This window comes from Plecotus auritus (genome assembly GCF_963455305.1).
Source record: "Plecotus auritus genome assembly, chromosome: 4".
NCBI classification, from domain to species: Eukaryota; Metazoa; Chordata; class Mammalia; order Chiroptera; family Vespertilionidae; genus Plecotus; species Plecotus auritus.
Genome location: NC_137775.1, coordinates 111,663,440 through 111,682,374, shown reverse-complemented (window position 1 = coordinate 111,682,374; position 18,935 = coordinate 111,663,440). Strand labels below are relative to the sequence as shown.

The 18,935-nt window shown below is 44.8% G+C and overlaps 1 protein-coding gene across 4 annotated transcripts; it reads right to left on the bottom strand.

Moving 5' to 3' along the window:
• Positions 1-395: 395 nt before the first annotated feature.
• Positions 396-4,651, bottom strand: LOC308247406 (GTPase IMAP family member 1-like; the record flags this gene model as incomplete). Of its 4 annotated transcripts, none has more annotated exons than XM_080666441.1 (3): positions 396-2,075; positions 3,524-3,572; positions 4,453-4,635. In XM_080666441.1, 2 exons carry the CDS (start codon positions 3,564-3,566, stop codon positions 1,198-1,200), a joined length of 921 nt encoding a protein of 306 aa, XP_080522567.1. In that variant the 3' UTR covers positions 396-1,197. The 4 variants fall into 4 exon arrangements, with proteins under 4 accessions (XP_080522567.1, XP_080522568.1, XP_080522569.1 ...); XM_080666442.1 differs by having other exon boundaries at positions 830-2,075; positions 4,540-4,651; XM_080666443.1 differs by having other exon boundaries at positions 830-2,075; positions 4,266-4,635.
• Positions 4,652-18,935: the final 14,284 nt, after the last annotated feature.

Sequence of the window (18,935 nt, the reverse complement as noted above, 5' to 3'; positions counted from 1 at the left end):
GGGCCTTATGCTCCAATATGCACTCTGCTGTTGCAGATTATTATTTCCCCCTTTTACATGTCTCTTTAGTGATGTGAAGGCACCAGGGACTTGGGAGACTTTGTCTGTAAAGACACAAGACAGAGGATACTGTAGGGAAGAGATCTGGAATTACCCAGAAGTTTTGGAGGTGAGCTTGAGTTCGTTTGTGAGCGTAGAGGCACTGGGGGCAGAGCAAGTGTGCGTGGACAGGTGAGCCATGCTAACCTGCCTCATTTAACTGAACTAGAGAGCTGTCTCCTCCAGATCTGCATGGAATAGAGGGGATGACTCTTTATCCCACCTTGTATCACCAGTTCTCAGCCCATGAAGACCTGCTTGCCCTTTATTTTGAGATTGAAATAAAAACATCCAAACCTCTCAATTTCTTTTTATTTTCCTATGACTTGAAAAGCCTATGCTCACCCTATCAGTGTGTCAGCCAGTGAGAAAACTCCTTTTTGGAAGTAGACTTTCTGCAGGCCTCAATGGCTCCTAGGAACTCGAGTCTTTAGTTAAATCTAGGTAAATTTTCCTTGGACTTGTAGAAGCCTCTGCATTCAAGTTGTGAAGGGTCTGAATGGAGATGCAGGAAAGACGTCCCTTTCTGAAACAGATGGGCAATTCTTCAGCGATTTGTATTATTATGAGCATATACCCCAATATGTGTATGTGTGTGTGTGAGTGTGAGTGTGTGTCTGCACTTGGGTGTGTGGTTTTTGCAGAGTGGTTAGGAATGACAGAGCAGTGTCTTGTTCAATGGACATATATGGCAGATGAACAAATATCTACAAATATTGATTTCCATTAAGATAACGTAAGTGTTCAAGGCATTTATTCATGCAATTCAGATTCAATTGAAATAAATGGGTCTGGACTGAGGCTGTGTGTTGGCTCTGGCTCTTGGTCCCCTGGGGAGACCAGGGATGATTCCAGGACCCCAAGGCATCCTGAGGTCAGTGGAAAACAGGAAAGAGCAACAAGTTGTTGGGCTTCAGTAAGAGAAGAGCTCAGATAGGGCCAAGTCCATGGGCAGGTTTCGGGAGAGATGGGACGGGGCTGGATTTTTGTCTTTGGGTTGGTAGGTTACTGCCAGGTGAGGGACACAAGGAAAGCCTGTGGGTCCTGGAGGCACAGGCACCAGGGAAAAATGTGATTGTCAGGTGATGGGTCCAAGTCCTACTTAGATATACTCTGTGACTCAGGCAAAACCTCGTCCACAACCTGGTACCTGGAGAGCAGTACCCAAAGCAGTAACAGGACGCCCAGCACAGCCGCTGTGAGCATCTTTCTAGCCATCACCCAGTCATACAATCGGCCCAGCAGCCCGCGCCTTTGTTGCCCCCACACGCGGCCTGCCAGCCTCTCTGCCACCCTTCTCAGCTGCTCCTCAGGGCTGGAGAAGGCCAGTTCCTGCACCAGGTGATACATGTCGTTGGAGTAGGGGGCACCCATGTGGTCCCGCACCAGGCGCTCCACCAGCAGCAGCAGCTCCTGCACCTGGGCCTCCTGCTCCCTGCCCACTGCCCTGTTGTCAAAGGCGCACACTCGACCCCCACACTCAGACACCAGAGCCCTTAGCGAATGGTTGTCAGTGTGTCGCACGTACTCCTGCAGAGAGACCCCACCCAGGTCCTCCTTGCGCGTGAACAGCACGATGGTGCGAGACACCACTTTGTCCCCAAACAGGACCTTGAGCGCTCTCACAGCCTGCTGGTCCTGCGCAGTGAAGCGGCCCAGCTGAGTCACCAGGAGCAGCGTGTGGGGCCCAGGTGCCGACAGCAGGTAGCAGCGGGCTCGCTCCTGGCACCCCGGGTCTGTCTTGGGTACCAGGGAGCTAAAAAGGTCTGGGGTGTCCATGACTTCCACGTGCCATCTGTCCCACCTGCGGCTCCCCACCTCGCAGGTTCTGGTCACTGAGGTGGCTGCGAGTCTGGAGACGAAGGGCCTATCTCCCAGGATGCTGTTCCCAGTGGCGCTCTTCCCAGCCCCTGTCTTCCCCACCAGGATGAGCCTCAGCCGGGGCTCCTGCAGGGCCTGCGTGGTGTCTTCAGAACCTAGAGGACAAGTGATCTGTGAGTTTCCAAACCTTAGAGCAATATATCCTGGTTACCTGGACCCCCGAGGCCTTTGAACAAGAACAGCAGTGCCTCAACTCTGCTTTCCAACCAAAGCCTTACTGAGGTCATTGGTCAGAGCTTTCTGAACTCCAGGGGCTCTTCACCACCTTTTCCTGGTTTCCCAACATGCATCTGTAGATGCTCAACACCTGGTGGGCTTTACTCTAGAGCAGGGGTGGGGAACCTTTTTTCTGCCAAGGGATATTTGGATATTTATAACAACATCCAGTTAATATAATTCACTTAATATAAATTTATGTTGCTATGAAAAAAGCTCCTAGATTTATTGAATTTCGAGTACTGCCTGCTGTTTCCTTGGCAGGGCCTGATCAAATGATTTAGCAGGCCTTAAACAGCCTGAGGGCAAGATGTTCTCCAACTTTGCTCCAGAGCAGTGGTGGGCAAAGTCATTAGTCAACAGAGCCAAATATCAACAGTATAACTATTGAAATTTCTTTTGAGAACCAAATATTTTAAACAAACTACTTCTAACACCACTTCTTCAAAATAGACTCGCCCAGGCTGTGGTATTTTGTGGAAGAGCCACACTCAAGGGGCCAAAGAGCCGCATGTGGCTTGCGAGCAGCGGTTTGCCGACTGCTGCTCCAGAGGATGCCCCTTCCTAATTCCAGGCATGGCCTCACCCATTATCCCTGCTCCCCCACAACCTGTGAGCTGGCCCTATTTGAGGCTTCAGTGGCCTCTGCCATACTTCTCCCAGATTGCAGTCAGCTTATGGAAGAAAGGCATGAGGGGCAGTAGGCCTGGGGTGAAGGGCTGTCTAGAGTCCCAGACACCCTGGGTTTGATTCACTGCCCTTTCATGGGCCAGCTATGCCATCTTGGAAGTTGCCAATCAACTGTTAAACCTTTGTACAAAAATAGGGATAATAGTAAAGTTGTTTCTCCTGGGGCTGTTGAAAGGATTGAATGAGATCACCTCTTTCCTTCTTCCTTCTCTCCCTCCCTCCCTCCTCCTCTTTCCCTCCCTCCTCTTACCTCCCCTATCTCATAATCCTGCTGCCTGCTAATAAGACACCTGTTTAACCCTCCACATTCTCTAACATTCTACCTGGTGTATCATGTTCCCTCTAGTGCATGATATGATACCCTCTACATCCTCTTCTGTGGAGATCAGAGGAGGTTTATTATCCTCATTTTACACTTAGGAAATGGAGGCCCAGGCGAGTCAAGGAAGTTCATATTCAATCCCAGCTTGACAGAGGCAAGGACCCAACTAAAATGCACATCTCAGGGCTCTTGCTGTTTTACCTGAGACACATCAGAGACCTGTTTGGGGTTATCTGCTCAGTCCTGAGTTTGCCCATTTTTATCATTATCCAGGGCTCATACCTGGAGGTAAGTATGCAGTGCACATGTCCTTACCATAGACACTTTCTTCATCTCTTGCCATCTTCCGTCCTCCCATGCTTACCTGAAAGAGTCCCAAACACTGTTCATTCATTCTTCAAATAGGTATAACTACGTTTGATGTGTCAGCTCAACTTCAAAGAGCTGGTGACACCACAGTGACAAAGTCATCTTTCTTGCTTAGCCTGAGCTGAAGGAAAAACACTAGAAGAGTTGGGAAGGGTTGGGAATAATAATGTGAGGGCATTTCATGAGCTTGATTTTGTTTTTTTCAGAGACATAAAATCCAAAGGGCAGAGTGGAGATTTAACACTCATGCCAGTGAGAAAGCTATAGTTATTATTTTCCCCTGGTAATTCTATGTCTGTGATAAAATCTGTAGATACTAAAATTTTCCAGGAGATTTAGAAGACAGGGGAAACTTTGGAAAACCATGAGAACTCGAAAATTTGATCAGTGAACTAAGGATCCAATTAGGGTGGATGGCCTTGGAGATGTACAAGAAGAGAACTGGAATTTTTGTTTTGAAAATTAGAGAAGAAACATATGTCTCAGGTGATCTGGAGCCTCTGACAATGTTCTTGGGAAGTCAACTCACTGTCCTGTCTCAATGTGTCTAAATATAATCAGTGTCCTGGAGAGACTAGAACACTCCCCTCCAACTCCTGACATCCTGCCCCCAAGCTGAGGCTTCTCCAAGTAAAGTGGCTCCAGCCAATCAGTCATCATTTAACACAATGGAACTTTCTGTGCTCACCGAGTTCCTGTGCACAGTGTACAGTCCCGAGTAAGACAGTGGGCATCCAGGCTGGAGGAGTTATTTGCTGTTGCTCCTGAACCTACTGTGTGTGAAATGCAGACATCCTTACACACCTTGGAGTGTGGAGTTACTATTTCTAGGTCCCGCTCCCCTTCCTGGTACTTACTAGAACCAAGGTACTCACTCAGCGAGCTTCTTACAGGCACTGAATTCTTCCAGGTCCTCACAGCTCCTACTCTCTGGTCCACTCCCTTCCCCTGCAGGGGCTCACCTTTCCTGCAGAATTGGTGACAGGCTCTGACGCTGGCCCCAGAAGCCCCTAACCTACTGCTGTCCTCTGGTTGTGAGTGCAGCAGGCTCTTCCTCCCAGCACACAGGGAAGTGACTTGCCTCTCAGACCTCAGAGGGCAGGAAGCCCCAGGGGGTGGGGCCCAGGGGTGACAACTTAAAGAGACAGGAACATTCACCAGTGAAGCATTGGGTTGGGAAGTTCCCACTGTGAAGCCCTGCTTGGGGCTGTGGTTATGTCCTAAGAAGGCCCCTGTGACACAATAGCCTGTCCCACACAGGGGCTATAACCTCAGAGAAGAGCATTTTAGCTTTCTGGGCCCTGTTTTAACTTCTAGCCTGGATCACTAATCTTAACTCCTTTTGCTTTTAGGTCTTTACCTATAAACTGGCCTCTTGAGACCCTTCTTCCTTGGGACAGTGCCACTAAGGTGGTCCTTGTGCCAGGAATCACATGAAAAGTATCATCTTTCTCAAAGGAAAGGACCGTTTTTCCAACTATTAAAAATGGAACAGCAGGGAGAGTGTGAAAACTTTCCTTCAGGGCTTACTCTGGCCATCTTTGTAGGTCTCTCCTACCAGAAGGCCATAAGAAAGGTGAGGAAAATTGCCAGTTACTGCATGGAGGGAGGGACACTACCACAGGCGGGCACCTGACCTGGTTAGGTCATTAACAAGGATGTGACCTTGCCTAACTCATACACACTCCTGGAGTTGATTTTGCCCATATAGTGAAGGGTTTAACTTAATCTGAAGCTAATAGCCTGGGGTCTGATTTTCACCCATTCTTGCCAGCTCCTTATCTCTAGTGAAGAACCCAGCTCCCACTGAACTCCACCTCGTTTTTCCCCATCAGCTTTATTGAGATATAGTTGACGAGGTGCCATTGTATAAGTTTGAAGTATACAATGTGTTGATTTGATACATTTATATATTTTAAAAATAATCACTTTCATACTGTTTGTTAACACCTGCATTAGGTGCCATAATTACTATATCTTTTCAGTATTGAGAACATTAAAGATCTACTCTCTTAGCAACTTTCAAGTACATAATACAGGTGGTTAACTATAACCACTATGCTGTGCATTCAATCCCCAGAATGTGTTCACCTCTAACTGGAAGTTTTTACTGTTTGACCAACACCTCCCCATTTCCCCTATCCATCAGCCCTTGGAAACCACCATTCTACTCTCCATTTCTATGAATTTTGATTTTAAAAGTCCACACACACACACACACACACAAAGGACATCATGTAGTGTTTATTTTCCTCATTAAGACTAATGTTACTTAACAAGTGCCCTCAAGTTCCATCTGTAAATGGAAAGATGTCTTCTTATTCTCATGGCAGAACACACACACACACACACACACACACACACACACACACTGACACACACACATGGGCAAAAGTATGTTTACAGTTATGAGTCCTCAAAACACAAAATTGAATCTTGTATTTTTTATTAATTATTATATGATTTATTTTGTACACTAACAACTATAAAACTACTTTTGCCCAACTGTGTGTGTGTGTGTGTGTGTGTGTGTGTGTGTGTGTGTACTAGAGGCCCGGTGCATGAAATTCGTGCACGGGGGAGGGGGAATGTCCGTCAGCCCAGCCTGCACCCTCTCCAATCTGTGACCCTTCGAGGGATGTCCGACATCCCTCTCACAATCCAGGACTGCTGGCTCCCAACTGCTTGCCTGCCTGCCTTCCTGATTGCCCCTAACCGCTTCTGCCTGCCAGCCTGATCATCCCATAACCACTCCCCTGCCAGCTTGATTGATGCCTAACTGCTCCCCTGCCAGCCTGTTTGCCCCTAACTGCCCTCCCCTGCAGGCTTGGTCACCCCTAACTGCCCTCCGCTGCAGGCCTGGTCACCCCTAACTACCCTCCCCTGCAGGCCTGGTTCCCCCCAACTGCTCTCCCCTGCAGGCCTGAGTCCCCCCCCAATGCTCTCCCCTGCAGGCCTGGTCACCCCTAACTGCCCTCCCCTGCAGGCCTGGTCTCCCCCAACTGCTATCCCCTGCAGGCTTGGGTCCCTCCCAACTGCCTTTCCCTGCAGGCCTGGTCGCCCCCAACTTCCCTCCCTTGCAGGCCTGGTCCCTCCCAACTGCCCTCCCTTGCTGGCCATCTTGTGGTGGCCATCTTGTGTCCACATGGGGGCAGGATCTTTGACCACATGGGGGCAGCCATCTTGTGTGTTGGAGTGATGGTCAATCTGCATATTACTCTTTTATTAGATAGGATAGAGGCCTGGTGCATGGGTGGGGGCCAGCTGGTTTGCCCTGAAGGGTGTCCCTGATCAGGGTGGGGTTCCCTTGGGGTGTGGGGTGGCCTGGGCAAGGGGCCTGTGGTGGTTTGCAGGCCGGCCATGCCCCCTGGTGACCCAAACAGAGGCCCTGGTATCTGGGGTTTATTTATCTTCTACAATTAAAACTTTGTAGCCTGGAGTGGAGCCAAGCCTTCTTCTTGCTCCGTGGTGGCAGCCATTTTTGGGGGGATTTATGTATCTTCTATAATTGAAACTTTGTAGCCTTAAGCGGAGGCCTGGGCTGGCCAGGGTGTGCCAAAAGCTTGGCTTCTTCCATCACCGGGGGCAACCCTAGCCTCCTGCTCTTTCCAGCTCCATGGCTGCCGCCATTTCTGTTTGGGTTTATGTATCTTCTATCATTGAAACTTTGTAGCCTTGAGTAGAGGCCTAGGCTGGCAAGGGCTGGCAGAAAGCTTGGCTTCCTCCATTGCCGGGGAAACCCAAGCCTCCCTCCTGCTCTCTGTGGCCGTAGCCATCTTGGTTGGGTTTATTTGCATATTCTCTCCTGATTGGCTGGTGGGAGTGGCTTGTGGGTGTGGCTTGTGGGTGTAGCAGAGTGATGGTTAATTTGCATATTACTCTTTTATTAGATAGGATATATCACATCATCATCATCTATTCATCCATAGATCCATAGACAGGAAAGATTTTCATATGGATCATATGGTGGTTCGATTTTTGATTTTTTTGTTGACACTTCATACTGTTTTTCATAGAACCTGTACACTTACATTCCTAGGGACAGTGTACAAAGTTTCCGATTTCTTCCCATCCTCACCAGACTTGTTACATCTTATTTACACTAATAAAAGAGAAACATGCAAATTGACTGTCCCTCCGCTATGCCCATCAGCCAATCAGGAGCAAGCATGCAAATTAACCCAACAAAAATGGCAGAGGCCACAGAGCTGGAGCGAGCAGGAGGCTTGGGTTGCCCACGGTGACGGAGGAAGCCAAGCTTCCCACCGGCCCTGGCCCCCACTCAAGGAGTGGCTAAAACAAATAAACAACAAAAAAAGAGTGGCTGGGAGAGCCCTGGCCTCTGCTCAAGGAGTGGCTGGGGGCCTGGGTCACCGGGGGGTGTGGCCAGCTTGAAAATTACCCTCAGCCCTTTACCCAGGCTGGCTACACCCCCATGGGGTGAGGGTCCCCGCTGGGGTGCCTGGCCAGCCTGGGTGAGGGGCTGATGGCTGTTTGCAGGCTGTCCAAGCCTCCCAGCGGGGTCCCCTACTCTGAAGGGGGTGTTGCCAGCCTGAAAACAGCCCTCAGCCCCTCACCCAGGCTGGCCAGATATCCCAGCGGGACCCCCCACCCTAAGAGGGCTGTGGCCAGCCTGAAAATGGCCATCAGCCCCTTACCCAGGCTGGCCATGCCCCCATGGAGTAAGAGTCCCCACTGGGGGGCATGGCCAACCTACAAACAGCCATCAGCCCCTCACCCAGGCTGGCCAGGCACCCCAGCGGGAATCCCCACCCTGAAGGGGCTGTGGCCAGCCTGAAAATGGCTCTCAGTCCCTTACCCAGGCTGGCCACACCCCCATGGAGTAAGAGTCCATGCTGGGGGGCGTGGCCAGCCTGCAAACCACCACAGGCCCCTCGCCCAGGCTGTCCCACACCCCAAGGGAACCCCCACCCTGATCCGGGACACCCTTCAGGGCAAACCAGCCAGCCCCAACCTGTTCACCAGGGCTCTATCTATACTAATAAAAGGGTAATATGCTAATTAGACTGGGAGACCTTCCAGGAGACCTTCTGGACATTCTTCTGGACAAAGCCATGGTTGCGGGGCCAAGGTAGAGGCGGTTAGAGGCCAAGAGGGGAGGGCAATTGTGGGTGATCAGGCCAGAGGGAGGTGATAGGGGATGATCAGGCCAGTCGGGGGACAGTTGGGGGTGAGCAGACCAACAGGGGGGCCAGTTGGGGGCGAGCAGGCCATCAGTGGGGGTCAGTTGGTGGCAATCAGGACAGCGGGGGGACAGATTGGAGTGAGCAGGCCAGAAGAGTGGGGCAGTTGGGGGCGAGCAGGCCAGCAGGGGGGGTAGTTGGGGGTAAGCACACTGGCATGGGGGGCAGTTGGGGGTGATCAGGCTGGCAGTGGTTGGCAGTTGGGAGTGAGCAGGCTGGCAGGCAGAGTGGTTAGGGGCAATCAGGCAGGCAGGCAGGTGAGCAGTTAGGATCCAGCAGTCCCGGATTGTGAGAGGGATGTCCAACTGCCGGTTTAGGCCTGATCTCTGTAAACTGGCAGTCGGACATCCTTTGAGGGTTCCCAGATTGGAGAGGGTGCAGGCTGGGCTGAGGGACACCCCCCCGCCCCCGTGCATGAATTTTGTGCACTGGGCCAATAGTTTTTTTAATAATAGCCATTTTAACAGGCGTGAGAGAGGTGATATCTCATTAAGGCTTTGATTTGCATTTCCCTGATAGAGATGTTGGGCACCTTTTTTGGTTGTCCATTTATATTTCTTCTGTGGAAAAATGTGTATTCACTTCCTCTGGCCATTTTTAAAAATTGGATTGCTTGTGTTTTTGTTTTTGCTATTGAGTTATATGAGTTTTCTATATATATTGGATACTAATCCCTTATCAGATATATGACTTGCAAATATTTTTACTCATTCTACAAATTGCCTTTTAATTTTGTTGATAGTGTCTTTTGCTGTGCAAATGCTTTTTAATTTGACATAATCCCACTTATTTATTTTTGCTTTTGTTTCCTTGCTTTTGGTATCAAATTCAAGAAATCACTGCCAAGACCAATGACAAGCAGCTTACCCGTTTGTTTTCTTCAAGGACTTTTATGATTTGCAGCCATGTGTTCAATTCTTAAACCATCTGCAGTTCATTGTTGTGTACGGTGTCACATAGGAACCCAATTTCATTCTTTTGCACCTGGGTATCCAGTTTTTGCAGCAAAATTTATTGAAGAGATTATCCTCTTCTCATTGTTAATTATTGACTCATTTGTTGTAAATTAATTGACCATTTATTTCTGGGGTCTCTATTTTGTTTCATTGATCTACATGTCTGTATTTATGATAATACCATAATATTTTGATTAGTATAATTTTGTAATATAATTTGAAATCAGGATGTGTGTTGCCTCCAGCTCTGTAATTCTTTCTTAAGACTGCTTTGGCTATTCAGAATCTTTTGTATTTCTATAAGAAATTTAGGATAGTTTTTTAAAAATATATGTAAAAATGCCCTTTGAATTTTTATAGGAATTGCATTGAATCTGTAGATTGCCTTGAGTAGTATGGACATGTTGGGTATGCGTCCCTCTTCTAGGGACTGGACCTCCTTGGATGCTGGGTATCTGATGGAGAAGACATGAGAAGTTGTGGGCATGTAAGAGAGTCGTTATTGTAGCCCAAGTAGCCATTGCTACTAAGGAGCCATCAGATAAAACAGTTCTTCAAAGTAGCCTCACACAGTAGTTTTTCCTAAGATAGCAGCTATTGTAAACACAGTAGCCATAGGAGCCATCACAGTAGCCCAGCCTTACATAAAAGCAGCCTCACGCTGGCTTGTCAACAACATACTTTATACCAACTTAGACAAAAGAGGCTTCTTGCCCAAATAGTGACATCAGTTTTTTGGGTTATAGAAGGGCATCATTGTGTAGTACAATAAGATTGCTGTGTTCTTGCTTTTGCACCTGCGTCTGGGAAATTGGCCTTGGCTTTGAACATCCAGCATACTCTGATTAGGATTCCCACACTCAGATTGGCTTTGAACGTCTGGTGTAATCTGGACAGGGCCCCCACAGGACATTAGAAAAATATTAATTATTCCATAAGGCTAAAATATTTTACATTTATTTGTGCCTGCTTCAATTTCTTTCATCAACATCTTATAGTTTTCAATATAAGGCTTTTCAACTTCTTGGTTAAATTTAATCCTAGGTATTGTATTCTTTATGTTGTTATTGTAAACTAGAGGCCCGGTGCACAAAATTCATGCACTGGGGGCAGGGTGTCCCTCAGCCCAGCCTGCACCCTCTCCAATCTGGGACCCCTCAGGGGATGTTCAACTGCCAGTTTATAGGGATCCGGCCAAAACCAGCAGTCGGACATCCCTCTCACAATCCAGGACTGATGGCTCCCAACAGCTCGCCTGCCCGCCTGCCTGCCTGATTGCCCCTAACTGCTTCTGCCTGCCAATCTGATCACCCCCTAACCACTCTCCTGCCAGCCTGATTGATGCCTAACTGCTCCCCTGCTGGCCCGGTCACCCTTAACTGCCCTCCCCTGCAGGCCTGGTCACCCTTAACTGCCCTCCCCTGCTGGCCTGGTCACCCTTAACTGCCCTCCCCTGCTGGCCTGGTCACCCTTAACTGCCCTCCCCTGCTGGCCTGGTCACCCTTAACTGCCCTCCCCTGCTGGCCCGGTTACCCTTAACTGCCTTCCCTTGCTGGCCTGGTCACCCCTAACTTCCCTCCCTTGCCATCCTGGTTTCCCCAACTGCCCTCCCCTGCTGGCGTGATCACCCCTAACTGCCCTCCCTTGCCAGCCTGGTCACCCCTAACTGCCCTCCCCTACAGGTCTTGTTTCCCCCAACTGCCATCCTCTGCTGGCCTGGTCACCCCCAACTGCCCTGTCCTACTGGCCTGATTACCTACAACTGCCCCTCCCCTGCCGGCCATCTTGTGGTGGCCATCTTGTGTCCACATGGGGGCAGCCATCTTTGACTGCATGGGGGCGGCCATCTTTGACCTCATGGCGGCAGCCATCTTGTGTGTTGGCATGACAGTCAATTTGCATATTACTCTTTTATTAGATAGGATGGTATTTTTTTTCTTAAATATACTTCTTTATTGACCTCAGAGAGGAAGGGAGAGGGACAGAGAGACAGAAACATCAATGATGAGAGAGAATCATTGATCAGCTGCCTCCTTCATGCCCCCCACTGGGGATTGAGCCCACAACCCGGGCATGTGTCCTTGGCCAGAATCAAACCTGGGACCCTTCAGTCTGCAGGCCAACACTCTATCCACTTAGCCAAACCAGCTAGGGCGGGATTATTTTCTTAACTTCTCTTTCTGGTAAATCATTATTAGTGTAGTAGCATATAAACTATATTTTATATAGATTTTGTTTCCTGCAAATTTACTGCATTTGCTTACTATTTTTCAGTGATATGTGTGTGTGTGTGTGTGTGTGTGTGTACATGTGTGTAGAATTTACAATTTACTGTATATAAGATCTGTCATTTGCAAGTAGAGACAATTTTAAATTTTCCTTTCTGTTTTGGATGCTTTTTTTAAATGGCCAATTGCTCTGGCTAGGACTTCTAGTACTACACTGAATAAATGTGGTAAAAGTGTGCTCATGTATTTTTCCTGATCTTAAAGGAAAAGCTTTCAGCTTTTTACTGTTGAGTATGATCTTAGTTGTGGGCTTGTCATATATGGCCATTATTATGTTGATGTACATTTCCTTTGTACCCAATTTCTTAAGAGTTTTATGATGACAGGATGTTGAATTTTGTGAAATGATCTCTCTTTATCTATTGAGATTATACAATAATTTTATCTTTTATATTGACAATGTGTTGTATTATATAAACTGACTTCTGGATGTTGACCTTTTCTCATTTCTTAACTTGTCTTTTCTTGCCTTATTGCCCTAGTTAGAACCTCCTGTACAAAGTTGAAATGAAGTGACAAGAGCCGATATCTTTGTCTCCCTTCTAAGAAGCAGGAAGAAGACAAAGCTTTCAGTGTGTCATTATTAAATATGGTAGTAGCTGTGCATTTTTCATAGAAGCTTTTTAACAGGTTGTGTAAGTTTCTTTTTCTTCCTAGATTCTTGGGTGATTTTATTATGAGAGGGTGTTCAATTTTTTGACATGTTATTTCTAAATCTGGTGAGATTATCATGTGTTTTTTCTACTTTATTATATTGATACTAGGGGCCCGGTGCATGAAATTTGTGCACTGGGAAGGGGTCCCTCAGCCCAACCTGCCCCCTCTCACATACTGGGAGCCCTCAAGGGATGTCCTCCTGACGGCTTAGGCCCGCTCCCCCTGGAGCCTCCCTTTGCGGGAGGCCACCGGGCTGATCAGGGGAATTTGCCAGCCCCATCACCCCGCTGCTGCAGTTACTGCCAGTCACCACAGCCACCAAGGTATTTTCATCAACACGGACTCTAGTCCCTTCACCATGAAAAAATGACAACTTTCTTTAGGCATTTTCAAGATGTGTCTTTCATAGCATATGACATTTCTTTCTTTCTTTTTTTTTTATATCCTCACCTGAGGATATGTTTCCATTGATTTTTTTCCCCTTCCCTCCGATCGCAGGCTCGGCCCCTTCCCAAGCCTAAAGCCTCCACTGCAGGCTTTAGGCTTGGGAAGCGGGTACCCCCCGCACCTCCGATCACAGGCTCAGCCTCTTCCCAAGCCTAAAGCCTCCACCCCAGGCATTAGGCTTGCAAAGTGGACACCCCCAGCCCCTCTGATCACAGGCTCGGTCAGCTGGGAGTGACCTGGGTGCCAAGGAGGTTCCCAGGACCCAGGTATGTATGCAATTTAACTGCCATCTTTGTTGGGTTCATTTGCATACTCACTCTGATTGGCTGTGGGCATAGTGGAGGTATGGTCAATTTACATGTTTCTCTATTATTAGGTAAGATACTGATTACATTAATTGATTTATGAATGTTAAACTAATATTGCATTCCTGGGATAAATTCCACTTGGTCATGGGGTGTACTCATTTTTATATACTGCTGGATTATTTCTGTTAGTATTTTGCTGAGGATTTTTGCATCCAGACCCACAGGAAATACTGATCTGTAGTTATTTATTTATTTATTTATTTATTCTGATGTCTTTTTCTGGTTTGGCATCAAAACAATACTGGCATCATGGGATGAGTTGGAATGTATTTTTCCTCTTCAATTTTTTGGAAGAGCTTGTGAAGAATTGATATTAATTCTTTAATATTTGGTAGACTTCACTAGTGAAGCCATGTGGGCTTCAGTTTTTCTTTGTAGGTAATGTTTTATATCAGTAACATAAATCCCATTATGTATTTTATATCTATTTAGGTATTCCAATTTTTTGTTGAGTCAAATTTGGTAGTGTATGGATTTTTCTATTTCATCTCTGCTATCTAATATGGGGGGACATAAAATGGTTTATAATATATACTTATAAGAGTTTTATTTTCATAAACTTAGTAATAATGCTTCCTCTTTCATTCCTGATTTTAGTAACTCTATGTTTTTTATTAAAGTAGCATTGATATGAGAAAGACACAATGATTGGTGCCTCCCACATGTGCCCCGTCCAGGACAAGGGATTGAGCCTACAATCAAGGTACATGTCCTTGACCAAACTGTTAAGTTTGGGGAGTGATGCTCTATCTTCTGAGCAAAACCAGCAAGGGAAACATCTTCTCATCTTTGTAGATCTTCTGATTAGTTGTCCTATGCATTATTCAAAGCACAGTGTTAGAATGTACAACTATTATTATTATTGAATTGTCTATTTCTGCTTGACCTGCTATTTTTTTCATTCATTGATTTTTTTCTTTTGTACCATTGAGCCCCTCTAGTAAAATTTTCATTTCAGTTATACATTTCAATTACATAATTTCTATTTTTTTAAATTTTTTATTAAGGTATTATATGTGTACATATCTTACCATTGCCCCCCCCACCCCACTCCCATACATGCCTTCACCCCCCAATGTTTTGCATCCATTGGTTACTCTTATATGCATGCATATAAGTCCTTCAGTTGATCTCTTATTTCCCCCACCTCTCCCTAAACTTCCCGCTGTAATTTGACAGTCTGTTTGATGCTTTACTGCCTCTGTATCTATCTTTTTGTTCATCAGTTTATACTGTTTTTCATTATCCCCAAATGAGTGAGATCATGTGGTATTTTTCTTTCATTGACTGGCTTATTTCACTCAGCATAATGTTCTCTAATTCCATCCAGGTGCCTACAAATGGTAATAATTCCTTCTTTTTTATGGCAACATAGTATCCCATTGTGTAGATGTACCATAGTTTTCTGATCTAGTCATCAGCTGACGGGCACCTAGGCTGTTTCCAAATCTTAGCTATTGCAAATTGTGCTGCTATGAACATAGGGGTGCATATATCCTTTCTGATTGGTGTTTCTAGTTTCTTAGGATATATTCCTAGGAGTTGGATTACTGGGTCAAATGGGAGTTCCATTTTCAGTTTTTTGAGGAAACTCCATACTGTTCTCCACAGTGGCTGCACCAGTCTGCATTCCCACCAGCAGTGCACGAGGGTTCCTTTTTCTCCGCATCCTCGCCAACACTTTTCGTTTGTTGATTTGTTGATGATAGCCATTCTGACAGGTGTGAGATGGTATCGCATTGTCGTTTTGATTTGCATCTCTCAGATAATTAGTGACTTTGAGCATGTTTTCATGTGTCTCTTGGCCTTCCTTCTGTCTTCTTTCAAAAAGATTCTATTTAGGTCTGTTGCCCATTTTTTTATTGGATCATTTATCTTCCTTTTATTAAGTTGTATAAGCTGCCTGTAGATGCTGGAAATTAAACCTTTATCAGTGATAACATTTGCAAATACGTTCTCCCATACAGTGGGATTTCTTGTTGTTTTGTTGATGGTTTCTTTTGCTGTGAAAAAGCTTTTTATTTTGATGTAGTCCCATTAGTTTATTTTCTCTTTGGCTTCCGTTGCCCTAGGGGCAGTATCAGTGAAGAAGTTCTTTCGGCATATGTCTGAGATTTCGCTGCCTGTGGATTCCTCTAGTATTTTTATGGTTTCCCATCTTATGTTTAAGTCCTGTATCCATTTTGAGTTTATTTTTGTGTATGGTGTAAGTTGGTGATCTAGTTTCATTTTTTTGCATGTATCTGTCCAATTTTCCCAACACCATTTATTGAACAGACTGTCTTGACTCCATTGTATGCTCATGCCTCCTTTGACAAATATTAATTGCGCATAGTGGTTTGGGTTGATATCTGGATTCTCTATTCTATTCCATTGGTCTCTATGTCTGTTCTTGTGCCAGTACCAGGCTGTTCTGAGGACAGTGGCTTTGTAATACAGCTTGAAATCTGGTATTGAGATCCCTCCTACTTTATTCTTCTTTCTCAGGATTGCTGAGGCTATTCGGGGTCTTTTTTTATTCCAGATGAATTTTTGGAGAGTTCTTTCTAGGTCTGTGAAATATGCCGTTGGTATTTTAATGGGGAGTGCATTGAATCTATAGATTGCTTTGGGTAGTATGGACATTTTAATGATGTTGATTCTACCAATTCATGAACATGGTATGTTCTTCCATCTGTTTACATCTTCCTCTATCTCTTTTTTCAGTGTCCTATAGTTTTCCGTGTATAGGTCTTTTACCTCCTTGGTTAGGTTTATTCCTAAGTATCTTAATTTTTTTGGTGCGATGGTAACTGGGATTGCTTTTTTAGTCTCTCTTTCTGTAAGTTCACTATTGGTGTATAGAAATGCCATAGATTTCTTGGCGTTAATTTTGTATCCTGCTACATTGCCAAATTCGTTTATTAAGTCTGTTAGTTTTTTGATGGAGTCTTTCGGGTTTTTTATGTACAATATCATGTCATCTGCAAATAAGGACAACTTTACTTCTTCTTTTCCAATTTGGATGCCTTTTATTTCTTCTTCTTGTCTAATTGCAATGGCTAATACTTTCAGTACTATGTTGAACAGGATTGGTGAGAGTGGGCATCCCTGTCTTGTTCCTGTTCTTAGGGAAAATGGTTTTAGTTTTTGCCCATTGAGTATGATGTTAGCTGTGGGTTTAACATATATAGCTTTTATTATGTTGAGGTATGATTCTTCTATTCCCACCTTGTTGAGAGTTTTTATCAAGAAAGGGTGTTGGATTTTGTCAAATGCTTTTTCTGCATCAATTGATATGACTATGTGATTTTTATCTCTCAATTTGTTTATGTGATGTATCACGTTTATTGATTTGCGGATATTGTACCATCCTTGCATTCCTGGGATAAATCCTACTTGGTCATGGTGTATGATCTTTCTGGTGTACTGCTGGATCTGATTTGCTAGAATTTTGTTGAGGATTTTGGCATCTACATTCATGAGGGATATTGGCCTGTAATTCTCCTTCATTGTGTTGTCTTTATCTGGTTTTGGTATTAGGGTGATGCTGGCTTCATGGAAGGAGCTTGGAAGTGTTCCTTCCTCTTGAATTTCTTGGAATAGTCTGAGGAGGATAGGCTTTAGTTCTTCCTTGAATGTTTGGTAAAACTCTCCTGTGAAGCCGTCTGGCACCGGGCTTTTGTTTGCCAGAAGCTTTTTGATGACTGCTTCAATTTCTTCCATAGTTACTGGCATATTGAGCTGTTTAGATTCTTCCTGATTGAGTTTTGGAAGGTTATATTTTTCTAGGAATATGTCCATTTCCTCCAGGTTGTCCAGTTTGTTGGAATAGAGTTGTTCGTAGTATTTTTTTACAATCCTTTGTATTTCGGCGGGATCTGTTGTTATTTCACCTCTTTCATTTCTGATTTTGTTTATTTGTGTCCTCTCTCTTTGCTTCTTGGTGAGCCTGGCTATAGGTTCATCAATCTTGTTTATCCTTTCAAAGAACCAGCTCTTGGTTTTGTTGATCTTTTGTATTGTTTCTTTGGTCTCTATGTCGTTTATCTCTGCTCTGATCTTTATTATTTCCTTCCTTCTGCTTACACTGGGCTTTTCTTGTTGCTCTTTTTCTAACTCTTTGAGTTGTTGGGTTAGGTAATTTATTACCATTGTTTCTTGTTTTTTGCAATAGGCTTGTAGAGCTATGAACTTCCCTCTCAAGACTGCTTTTGCTGTGTCCCATAGATTTTGGATTGTAGTGTTTTCATTGTCATTTGTTGCCATAATGTTTTTTATTTCTTCTTTGATCTCTCTGGTAACCCAGCCATGGTTTAATAGCATGCTGTTTAGTCTCCATGTGTTTGATTTTTTTGGGTTGTTCTTATTGTAGTTGATTTCCAGTTTTATGCCATTGTGGTCTGAGAAGATGCTTAATATCATTTCTATCTTCTTGAATTTGAAGAGACTTTGCCTATGTCCCAACATATGGTCTATCTTTGAAAATGACCCATGTGCACTTGAGAAGTATGTATATTCTGTGGCTTTGGGGTGAAATGTTCTGAAGATGTCAATTAATTCCATCTGGTCTAGTGAGTCATTTAGGATTGATGTTTCTTTGCTGATTTTTTGTTTAGAGGATTTGTGCAATGGTGATAGTGGGGTATTAAAGTCTCCTACTATGATTGTATTGCTGTCAATTTCTTCTTTGATATCCTCCAGGAGTTTTTGTATGTATTTGGGTGCTCCTGTATTGGGTGCATATATGTTTACCAGAGTTATTTCTTCTTGTTGGATTGCTCCCTTTAGTATTATGAAGTGGCCTTCCTTATCTCTTCTTATGTCCTTCACTTTGAGATCTAATTTTTCAGATATAAGTATTGCTACCCCAGCTTTTTTTTTCAGTTCCATTTGCCTGGAAAACCTTTTTCCATCCTATCACCCTCAGTCTGTGTGTGTCTTTTTTTCTGAGGTGGGTTTCTTGTAGACAGCAGATATATGGGTCCTGTTTTCTTATCCAATCCGTTACCCTATGTCTTTTGATTGGGGCATTTAATCCATTTACATTTAAAGTTATTATTGATAGGTACTTATTTGTAGTCATTTTTATTCTTTACCCCTGTGTTCCTTCTTTGCTTCCTATTTCTTTTTTTTTTACAGCAGACCCTTTAGCATTTCTTGCATTGCTGGTTTGGTGGTAATAAATTCCATTAGTCCTTTTTTGTCTGTGAAGCTCCTGATTTCACCTTCAATTTTGATTGATAGCCTTGCTGGGTACAGTATTCTTGGATTCAGACCCTTCCTTTGCATGACTTTGTATATTTCATTCCATTCCCTTCTGGCCTGATGAGTTTCTGTTGAGAAATCAGTTGCTAGTCTGATGGGGGTTCCTTTGTAGGTAACTTTCTGTTTCTCTCTTTTGGCTTTTAAGATTCTTACTTTGTCGTTGGTGTTTGCCAATTTAATTATGATGTGTC